Source organism: Schistocerca nitens, chromosome 1 (genome assembly GCF_023898315.1).
Source record: "Schistocerca nitens isolate TAMUIC-IGC-003100 chromosome 1, iqSchNite1.1, whole genome shotgun sequence".
Classification (NCBI taxonomy): Eukaryota; Metazoa; Arthropoda; class Insecta; order Orthoptera; family Acrididae; genus Schistocerca; species Schistocerca nitens.
The window spans coordinates 372,666,525-372,678,845 of record NC_064614.1 but is presented as its reverse complement, the minus strand read 5'-3'; the positions used below and the strand labels follow the sequence as shown (position 1 = coordinate 372,678,845).

General features: G+C 37.4%; 1 protein-coding gene across 3 annotated transcripts in view; it reads right to left on the bottom strand.

The window, feature by feature from the left end:
• Window positions 1-8,221: 8,221 nt before the first annotated feature.
• LOC126248941 (lipid storage droplets surface-binding protein 1) overlaps window positions 8,222-12,321 on the bottom strand; it is a 184,985-nt gene continuing 180,885 nt past the window's right edge. For 2 of the 3 annotated variants that reach the window (XM_049950461.1, XM_049950471.1), the window contains exon 9: window positions 9,327-9,461. Coding sequence is in view for 1 of the 3 variants with exons in the window: in XM_049950480.1 (XP_049806437.1) it covers window positions 9,345-9,461 (117 nt within the window). In the remaining 2 variants the exon portion in view is untranslated. Of the gene's footprint in view, window positions 9,462-12,321 lie in introns of all 3 variants that reach the window. The other variant, XM_049950480.1, reaches the window with a different exon arrangement.

The following is a 12,321-nucleotide window of genomic DNA, read 5'->3' as shown; positions in this document are numbered from 1 at the left end:
AGTCTGAAGTACCACTGAGTTATCTGAAATTACGTTTTACAGTGGTTCAGTCAGAAGAAGTGGGTTTAGCCATAGATCGAGCAACTTTTGAAACAGCATAAGAGAGATCTGGGCGAGTAGGGCACGCCAAGTATATTAATGATCCCACAGCCGAACAGTAAGGAACGTTGTTGTCAAGAGTATTGCTATATTCACTGTCTAATTGTTTTTAATGGTTTTGAATCAGCCATATTAAAACGTTGTACAATTCCCTCTGTGTATGCTCGTTGTGAAACAAGCCAGACTCTCGTTGCTCCGCTTGCATACCTAAAAATGAATCTTAGGATCCCACTGTTGTTTTGAATTCAGACTTTACCATATCTAAAAATGAATTCACGGCACTTTTAGTTGTTCCTGCGGTAAGTCCATTATCGACATAAATAGCAATCAGCACCTTCCCTGTTTTGCTTTGTCGAATGTAAATCCAAGGATCTACTGTCGAACTAATATAGCCATTTTTTGTCATGAATGACTGAAACTTATTATTCCAGCAACGAGGAGATTGCTTAAGTCCCTATAATGATTTCTTGAGGCGACAAACACGACCTGACCTGTCATCGGATCTTCTGGCTGAACCATGCCTATTTCTGTACCCAAATCACCATATAAAACTGCAGTTTTAATATCGAATTGACAAAGTTTCAAATATTCTTCTGCTGCAATCGCTGCTACAGCACGAATAGCGTCATACCAAGCAACTGGACTAAAAGTTTCATCATAAACAAGACCGGCACGTTGAAACATACCGCGAACACGGTATCGATCAATCGATCCATCAGGTTTATATTTAATACGAAGTACCCATCGATTATTAATAACACGTTTTCCTTTAGGCTGTTTTACCAAATCCCAGGTACAATTTTCTTCAAATGCCTTCATTTCTTCTTTTATCGCATTAAATCACTTACTGGAACTACTACTTTCCATAGCTTCGTTGAAGTTTGTTGGTGCAAGCTCTTCATGGATTGCTTTTGTCAGGCAAACTAATGCATTTGCTTCTGGAGAACGGTGAGGCTGGTATACTAATTCGTAGTCACTAAATTTTACTGGGGGACGTAATTCACGAACTGGACGTCGATTTGGTAACTCATTCGAATATTTTTGGTCACTAGTTTCAATCTGATCAACAGTAGATTCACGTTTCTCTCCTGTTTCTTCAGGTACGGAATTAAATTCCAATTCAATCGAATTTCCAGTTGTACATAGCTTTTCTGTCTGAAAATCAACTTTGCGTGATTTCATCACACGAAGTTTTGATGGAACCCACACTTTGTAACCATCTTTGTCATTCAGGTAACCAATGAAATGGCCAGGTATAGCCTCATCATAGAACTTAAACCGAAATTTCTAGGGTAAATAAACATAATATTTTGATTCAAAAATTCGTAGATAGCTAAAACTGTTAAACACTTTGTCATTTCACAAATCGAAAGGTGTTTTACCTTGACCACTTAACTTCCCAGTACGATTTGGCAGAAAAACGGCTGTCACATGCATGAACCCAAAATGATTTAGGTACCTTGCTAGACGTTAACATTGAGCGAAACTCAATACCACGGTCTCGTAGCACAGCTGCTACCATGTTACAATTAAACTCTCCTCCACTGTCAAACCGAAATACTTTTACTTATGGCCAACAGCATCACACTCCTTCAAAAATGTTTTCAAATTGTTAGCCGCTACAAATTTATATCACATGAAATATATCCGAACGAAACGAGGATAATAATCTTTGAAAATCACATAGTAACGAAAACTTTTTATAGAATCAACAGACATGGGTTCATTAACATCTGCATTGATCAACTCATCGACAGTTTGTTGACAATCTCTGCGAAGGCTACATGGTTCACGGTGGGATTTGCCAAGAACACGTCTATCACAAAATAATGTGGTATCAGAACACTTAACAGACATACTAAAACAAGAGACCACATCTCGTACATGACGTTTATCTTGATGACCAAGTCTCTCATGCCAACATTGTGGTTGTTCTTCTGAAGTGGCTAAGTTAATAATAAATTGTGAATCCTGAGGACAAACTCGCATGTTCATAATGTACACTGAATCAACTAGTCTACCTGTCGCGACTATTTCACCACGTCGCCGAATGATAGCACCTTTGTTATCATAAGTCACATTATATCCACGTTGTGTAACTTGATGGACAGAGAAAAGTTGGTGTCTGACATCAGGTACATACCAGACATTTTCAAGTAAAGCAGGTCTCCACCTTTTGTTCATGAATATTTCAATATGAATACTGGCAGTCTCAAGTGCAAAAATAACTTCTTTGCCAGCTGTCTGTGCATTTTGTGAATCGGAAACTTTTCGAATGTAGCGAAATGCCGTGTATTAGGTGAAATATGGTGTGTCGTGCCAGAGTCCGAAATCCAATAATCTGCACTATCAAAATTAACATGAGACAACAAGCTAGTGGCTAGAAATGTACAGGGTGCCCCACTCAAACCTCCCTGATTTCAAAGACCCAGGTAGAAAAAACCACAGTAGATACGACAATGAAAAATGCACCAAGTTGTAGAGCATCTCAAAGAATTTATTTATTTATCATGAATACACCTCTGATTGTGAACCATTTGTAGCAAGAAGAATATAGAGTCTATATACAATTTCTTACCAAGTACTTTGTAACATTTCCTATGTTATTGTTGCAATCGCATTAGTGATAAGATGTTGCAATGCAGGAATATTGTCCACTTTGGTCACATACAGGCGGTCCTTCACAAATCCCCACATGGAGAAATCAAATGGCATAATGTCGGGTGAATGTGGCAGCCAGGTAATGGGTCCTGTGTGTCCAATCCAATGTTGGGAAATTTCCTATTCAGGAACTGGCGAACAGCCATTAACCAATGCGGTGGAGCTCCATCTTGTTGAAAAATGATGTTGGGTTGCAAGTCTTGTATCTGAGGGTACACAAACTGCTCCAACATTTTCAAATACACAGATCCATTCATTGTTTGTTCCGCAAAGAAGGGCTATCACGAACATGTTCAATGACAATGTGCGGATTTTGTGAACCCCAAATCCGAACATTATGCCTATTAACCCTTCCTGATAGATGAAAGGTTGCCTCATCTGAGAATAAACATCTTTCCAGGGAGCTGGCATCCATATCATTACGCTGCAGCATATCCACAGCCAATTGCTGTCGGTGTGGTTTGTCGTTCAGCGTCAGATGTCGCAGAATTTGCACTTTGTAAGCACACATACGAAGACACTGGTGAACTACACGATGCAATGTTGATCGAGACACATCAAGTTGCCTAGATGGTTGATGAACTGAATTACGTGGGATTCTGAGAAACGTTTGATGCCCTCCACTGTCTCTTCTGAAACTCTGTAACGTGCACTGCCAGAATGTTTCAGAGCACTTACTGTTGCCAGAAACTTCATATACCATTCCTCAATTGTTTCCACATCAGGTGGATCACATTCATACACACAACGATAATTTCTTTACACAGTAATCGGCGATTTTGTTTCTTCAAACCACATGACTGCTTGCACGCACTGCTGTGGGGTCGCCATTTTCACTTCATGCGATCATGCTGCACTCTGGCGACGATACTTGACACTTCTGACGTGGGAATATATTTTCTTTGAGATACTCAACAATGTGGTGCATGTTTCACTGTCGTATCTACTGTGGTTTTTCTCTCCTGGGTCCTTGAAATCAGGGAAGTTTGAGTGGGACAGCCTGTATTTGATTTGTTGCTCACTTTTAAACTGTAACTCCAATTATTATTGTTGTTAGTTGTCGCTTTTGCTTCTTCTGCGGCCATTTGCTTTCGGCAGTTTGCGATAGAATGTCCAGTTTTCTTGCAATACAAACACGTACGACTTTCTTTCTCTTTGACTTACTCCCCTCTGTTGCAAATTTCTTCTCTTCTTGATGTTGCTCATTCGATTTTGCGTAGAAAGCACCAGCTGCCTGTGTAGCTAGCGAATTCTCAATCGAACGCAAATTCTCAATTAGAAGCTGTGCCGCCTGCTCAGGTTCAGGAACACGATACCAGGTCGACCTGTAAAACTGATATTCGGTCCCTAATGTTTTGAAAATACGATGTGGAGCAGCGAAGGGAGCTAAGTTACATTTGGATTGATTTTGTTTAGTTCAAGGCACAAGTCATGGAAAAATATTCGCAAGTAGCGACGTGTGTTATGTTATAGACGTGACTTCATCTTTTGACATTTCAAAGAAACAATCGAACAACGTATATAGTAGCTGCAATGAAGATTGTTCACATACTGACATAAGGGTATCCCAAATTTCTTTTGCGTTAGTCTTCTTTCTTACATTAATAGCAGGTTCCTTATCAAGCGCCGTTCCAATGATACGACCTGCCCGAGCATTGTGCCGTTGCCACCGTCGATATACGTCGGACGGTTCGCCACCTTCCGCTAATGACGGACACCATCTATAATCGAATAAACGGAATGTTCTTTTAAACAAAGTTGAAACTGCCCATTTCCGTGTTTACCACTGATCTTCACTTGACAGTTTGCTGATGTTTGTACGACTAACATCAGCACTCAACTGAAGTGTTGTGTCTGCCATTCCAAATATTTTGCAGTCAATTGAAAGAACGGGGTACAGCCCCGTCGGCTTTGAACAATAACGTCGTAATTTATTCGGAGATATTAATGTCTTTATTTTGGAGCCATAGATAATAAATGTTATCTTCTGTGGCGATGCGTCATCATTGTAAACTGAAATAAATGAATGTGTTTTTAAACGACAGCGCTAGACATTCTGTACGATTTTCGTCGCTTGTATTAATTTAAGTCATTTGTTCATTTCAGTTCATTCGGTACTTATTTTCATTCTTAGTGAGTCTGAGATATTTTGGTAGAAGTGTTTTTTGTACTGTACAATTTTTACTTTTTGATTTTCGTTTGTAGGTATGGATTTATCTATTCCTATGAATATGGAACACTTTAAGCAGGATTCGTCAACAGTACGGAAAACAAATTTTACAGCTGTTGCTATTTTTCGCCTTCACTAGCACACTTATTACTCATTTCAGTATTTCTCAATCGATATGAGCACCATCGAAGGCGAAACGACTGACATATTGTAGCCCATACTTCAGTTTACCTGTATAGGTCAACTGAAATACTAGTACTAGCAAAGACGAAAAAAGCTACATACTGTTACGTAACACTGGCATCCTGTACCTCAGTTGAAATACGGAGGTAGTATCCTGTTCTTCAGTCGAGCTATATATCTATACTGAAGCATGGGATACTAATCTTACGTATGTTGCTATTTTTCGCCTGCGCTAATACTAGTATCCTATTCTTCAATTGACCTGTACAGTTCAATTTGAAGTATGGCATACAAATTTTACGCATGTCGAGTTTTTCGCCTTCGTTAACACTAGTATCCTATTCTTCAGCTGACCTACATAGGTCAACCGAAGTATGGGATACAAATTTTACTGTTGTAGGTTTCTTCACCGTCGCTAGCACTACAACATAACGTTCAGTGATTCTATTAGTGTCGCATTAGTATCTTATTCTTCTGTTGACCTATATAGGTCAGCTGAAGTATGGGATACAAATTTTACGTATGCCGCGCTTTTCATTTTCACTAGTCCTAGCATCAATTGAAGAATAGGATACTAGTAGCACAGAAGCAAAAAACGCAACACCTGTAAAATTTGTATCCCACACTTTAGTTGACCTACATAGGTCAACCGAAGTGCTAGCAAAGGTGAAAAAGTCGACATACGATAAATTTGTATTCCTTAGGCAATTAACCTACACAGATCAACTGAAGTTCGGGAAACAACTCGTACATGTCAACTGAGGTATATCCCATTCTTCAGTTGAGCTATATAGGTCAACTGAAGAATAGGATACCAGGACTCAAAGCAGCGATATACTTAACATTATGTTCGAAATTTGAATTTATGTGAGAAATGTCTACTATCTGTTTTCTCTGTCCTGCATTCTTTTGTTTCTCAACATTCGTCTTTGGTGTTAAATCTGTGCAATACATCGTCTCTGGTAACTAAATGGTTCTGAGCACTATGGGACTTAACATCTGTGGTCATCAGTCCCCTAGAACTTAGAACTACTTAAACCTAACTAACATAAAGACATCACACACATCCATGCCCGAGGCAGGATTCGAACCTGCGACCGTACCAGTCGTGCGGTTCCGGACTGCGTGCCTAGACGTCTCTGGTAACTTCTGACATCAAAACCGATTGGTTGTATACCATTATTCAGTAAGCACTAGGTTCCTCATCAGGCACTGATCGAATGATAGGAGCTGCCCGAGCATTGTCCTGTTGCCAGCGCCGATATCCGTCGGACGTTTCATCACCTTCCGCTAATGACGGACACTGATGTGAACCATCTATAATCAAATAAAGAGAATTTTCCTTCAAAAAAAGTTGAATCTGCCATTTCCATGTTTCCCACTGATCTTCACTTGACAGTTTGCGAATGTTTGTATGACTAATATCATCACCCAACTGAAGTGGTGTGTTTGCTATTCCAAAAATTTTGCAGTCTCATGAATATCCTGGTAAATGGAAAAATAGTCTTGCAAACGAATACTATAATGCTCAGAACCTGAAGCATTCAAATCTGGGCCCATAACCTGTTGTGGTTGAACTTAGGATATAATTTTATAGCAAGAGCACAACACATTTAGGAATAGTGATCTTCTTCCTTTAATGTCTGAAAGATGACTCATAGGAGCAACAAAAACTTCATAGAGTAAAAGCATGGAAAATAAAAGAAACTCTTAGGAGCAAAAAAATTCACAACACAGAACCAAGCACCACCGTAGGAAAGGAGAGGAAACCCAGTTCTGATTTATTTACTTTAACATCTATGAGTTACCACTTGTTCAAATCCTCTATACCAGTTAAAATGTGCCTTTTAAGTAAGTGATAAATTTAAGCTAGGAGAGGTAAAAGTACATTTATTTGTTATGAGGAAATGAAACAAACAACACTGTTTGTGACAGGTTGCTTGAATTTGCGGACATGATGACTTGATGGCTTAACTTTGATGCTAAATAAGTCAGAAATAGTGCAATATATCACATTTTTTTCTTATCAATTATTTCTCAACACAATGTCCCCTGCAACACCCTTTCAAACGTTTCAGACCACCCTGAATAACAGTTGAGGTATACTGAGTGATGGAAGATCTGTCATATAAAGTCCCCACTAGGCTTTCCACAGTCATCATGTGCTGTGCTCATTTTTCCAGACCAAAACATATGGGGTTCATTTGAATGAAACAGTCTCTGTTGAATAACCAATACATTGTAGGTTGTAATAATTACAGGGGTGTCTTGCATTTTGAGGTGTGTTCCATAACATTGGACTTCCTACTGATCCAGGTACTCAGCTTCAGCTTGACCGACAGTTTACTGTTCCCTTCTTTTACCATTATTTCTTATTTCCAATATTTTTACAGTACAATAGTTTAACACAACCCGCCAAGGTAGCCAAGAGTGCTAGATGTGCTGCTACCTCGACTCAAGTAGGCGCGCCGACCCCAGATCGAATCCGCCCGGTGGATTAACGACGAGGGCTGGTATGCTGACCTGCCTGGATGTGGTTTTTAGGCAGTTTCCCACATCCCGCTAGGTGAATACGGGGCTGGTACCCATGTTACACCTCAGTGACACAACTCACAAACATTTGAAAATGTTCACACTGTTTCAAGGCTTTCACTGGATGCAGACAGCTGGGGTGCACTAATTCCATCCTGGGGGGGTTCAGGGTGATGGCAGGAAGGGCATCCGACCATCCTCTGCCACTAACATTGCCAAATCCATAGTAACACGGCCGACCCTGCATAGAAGCGGAAGAAAGGCCCGAAGGAAATGATGATGATGAGTTTAACACAAGTCCAGCCTTTATGAGTTCAACACACAAATAACTCATTGTCCTGATAGAGATAGAGAGAGAGAGAGAGAGTGTTGTTGTGTGTGTGTGTGTGTGTTTCTTACAAACACCTAACAGCCAAAATGTGTAAGTTAGTCATAGGGAACAAATATTACATGTTTTCTATCAGTGCAGTTAAATTATCTTTTCATATAAATAACTAAAAATTTATTTACTTATCAGTCTTTTACATTGTCAAACAAAATACATAAATGTTAGTTTTGTAAAAAAAAAAAAAAAAAAAAATGTATCTCTAACAAAATCTGATTTCTATCACCTACATTAATTATCAACATTAGGTTATAGTGTTGGGAGCTAAAATATACATTCATGGCTTCTGAAAATAGTTACCTTCCAATTTTGTGCAACAATAAGTTGTTCAAAAAGTGCTATAGCCAATATAGTTATGTAAGAATCTTTGTACGCTTGTCTCAAATGTTATGAGGATAAGTTAAAATTTACAGCAGTGTTTGATATGTGATACTTTTGGTTATCTCCAAGGCATCATTTGTTGCATGGGTCCCAGTGGAAATAAGTCGTTCTTGTTGGTGAGAAGTATATGGTATATAACATAAACTGAATGGAAAATGTGAATCAAGTTAGATACAAAAATCAAACAAAGAATCTTTGTTCAGTTGAGGTTCATTAATGGTTATTCAATGAAGGAAATTTCACTAATGAAAGTTGTGGTTCATGTTACATTAAAATGTATCCGCTGAGACATTATGAAAATTCAGTTTTGTTCAGTACCTTTTAGCCATGCACACACCATACATTAAAAATTACATATTTTCATCTTTTTTCACCTAAGAAACAAATAATGTCAGATGTATTTTGAATGATTTATAATATTTAAGAGTACATCAACAGACAGCATGTTTTTACTGACTGATAACACAGTTTGAAGACATTGTTCAGCCTAGACTTTCAGAGAATAATTTTCTTCACTGCATAATGACATGACAAAAATCTTTAATGAAGCAAATTGCCAGGTCATATTGCCCATCTGGAATATGCAAAAAAAGTTACAAACAAAGCTTGTTTCAAAAAATATTCTAAAACCTATTTATGAAAATACTCAATATTTCTACTGTATTTATCCTCAAATGGATCTCCACAATTTAATTGAATTAATAGTGCATATTTTGTGTTTCAGTACATTCCTTTCATATGCAAAAACTAACTATATTGTGTGGAATATGGGAACATCCTTTTGAAGAATTTAGAATATAGCTGTGATGATTTTTGGCAACACATTTTTACATGCTTCAGTTCCATCATTGTATTGTTACACAATGCCCAAAAAATGCTCCATCAAATAAATCATTGATTTTCTTCTCGAAAAAAAGCATGACATATGTTACATTAACGTCGATTTTTGCTCACAGCAGATTTGTTTTCAGTAGGTTGCACTTCTCCATTTCTAGAGGATGGTGCTTTCTTGCTCTCTCCCTTTCTGGAACTTGACTTTGTCAGCGTCTCCTGCAATTAAAAAAGTAAGTTCAAAGTGTGATCAGTATTCTCTTTATTGAGTTGGACAAGTACACTTAGTTTGTAAAACTTGCAAACATGATATCACAGTAATATGTAAATTGTTTTGAAAAGTGTTACCTTGGTGATGTTAACATTATGCTTTTCAAAGAACTTATTAACTTTATTGTGGTGGGCTAAAGTATTTATAACATATTGAACACCATGTTCATACTCCCTGAAAGAGTCTCGAGAGATATGAAAAGTTCAGTTTATTATTAATTACAATGCTTTGGAGATGGGAACTTAACTATGTGTAATTATCTTTAAAATGGTTGATATACTGTGTCAGCTGCATAAAATATTAAAGCTAATTATTAGTTATTGATGATATGACAATGTTATTTCAAAACAAACTATACAAAAAACAAGCACAGTGAGCATCGTAGTTAACAGCAAACACTGACACAGGAGAAAGCCTTTGACAATAGAAGCAAACACATTCCAGTAAACAGTGGTCTGCAAATGAGCCATTTGCAAGATAACAAATGTGTGGTCATGAGATATCATTGTCTTTGATATGAAATGATAATCCAGTTAGTACAATTTTATTTGAAATGTAAACTTTTTGATTAAAACCACATGTAATTGAATTCAAATTTCCCCCATGGCCCATGATTTTATAATGTGGTACACCCATGATAAGGAATCAGCAAATTTTGGTGATGATGTGTGATGACATCAAAAGCCAAATATGATCCAAGGTGGGTAAGTTGAGCAGGGCGTGTACCTTGGCCATCAAGATCACCTGACCTCAATCTTCTGGATTTTTCTGTCTAAGGTCACATCAAAAGCAAAGTGTACAGTACTCATGTTGAAACAGTTGCAGAACTGGAACAGCAGGTTGTACAGTCTTGTCAAAATTCATGAGATGATCTAGGATATTTGAAGGAATTCCTAACTAACAGCAGAGACAAGTGCCATATTGTATCCAAAAGCAAGGACAATACATGTAACACTTCCTTAAATAGCTATAAGTGTATAGGAAACTGCAACATGCAACATGCTGAAGTAGTATGTAATTCTTTGCAAAGGTAGGTTATGGTGACATTTGAACCCAGCTGGATGGGGACTTAATCTAAAGTTTACATTTCAAATACATTTGCACTAACTAGGCCAATATTTCATTGCCCTTAACCACACATTCACAGCTGTCTCAAAAATGGCTTGTTTGTGGTCCCATGTTTACTGGAACATTTTCACTTATGTGATCAGTTCCAGTTTTCACTATTAATTATTATAACTTTTTGCCATGGACTGCTTCCTCTGAAAGATAACAGGAAAAAATTGAAGGAAATTAATCATTCTGAGATGCCACAGGAATGTCACTGTGCCCTAGGCCAAGACAGACATGCAACACTGAAAGATAGGGAAATTAGCAACAAAATTCTTTTAACAGAAAAGATTTGAGGATATAAGGAATTAGGAGATGATAGAAAGTGGCACTGATATGTGAGAGATAAACAGAGAATGTAGATCTGACTGGTATTTTACTCGTAATTATGATGATATAAGGCCTGAATATTAGTTGTATGTTAACCAACATATGACATGGATCATCTCACACATGGCTCCATTACAGCTGTAGAAAACAATAGCTATTCCAGCCTCCATTTAATCAATAGGTCCATAATATAACTTATTATTTAACAGTATCAATTCACAAACTGTGAAGTCTGTTATAGCAGGTAGCCAACAGTTGATTAGTGTAACTAAAAAGCCATAAAAAGTTGCCTGCTATTAATAGCAATTAGTTATTAATGTAACCAGAGAATTCACAAAGAACTCTCACAGAATATACATTAATAGTTACATGCTAAAAGATATAAAATGTGTTAAATTCTTTGCAGTCTAACAGAGCAACAAGCTAAAATGGAGATAACACAGAGATAAAAAACTCAAGCAACTCAGTCCAATATCTTTAAAATTTAGAAATATCTGTCATTCTTTTAACTCAAAGGGTAGTGTGCTGGCTTGTTTTCCATGTTTTTATTCCGTTATGATACAGGATAATTTTCTGGGACCATACTGTTAAAGTAAAGAAAGTATTTATAACAGCAAACAGTAACAGTACTGTGCAAAGAAGATTGATGGAGATCTGACAAAAGTCTAAATTGTGAATTATGGTTTATTAGTCTCACAACACACATAATCTAAATCATTTGATTTAGGTGCAGGAGACACGTCTAAACTGAAGTAAAATTTTACAATAAACATAGAGCAGCTGATGTTAACAAACAGTATAACAACAACAACAACAACAATAATAATAGTATTCTAGTGAATAGTAGCTTTTCTCCCACTGAGTCTGTTGTAGCCTTTTTTTTTTAGAATCTCTGGCTTCATATTAATATCCTTTTGCCTGTTAATTTGATATATATTGTCATCCTTACATACTGTGGAGTCCATGCATATAATTTCAATTGGTGCAGAATAGCTTAAACTTATTTTCGTCTCTTGTTTTATTTGTGTGGTTAAGATAATTCTTCTCAAATAATGTTTGTCTGCTGTGTAGGATTATTATAATTTCATATATATATATACATTAATAGAGGGAAACATTCCACGTGGGAAAAATATATCTAAAAACAAAGATGATGTGACTTACCAAACGAAAGCGCTGGCACGTCGATAGACACACAAACAAACACAAACATACACACAAAATTCAAGCTTTCGCAACAAACTGTTGCCTCATCAGGATAGAGGGAAGGAGAGGGAAAGACAAAAGGATGTGGGTTTTAAGGGAGAGGGTAAGGAGTCATTCCAATCCCGGGAGCGGAAAGACTTACCTTAGGGGGAAAAAAGGACG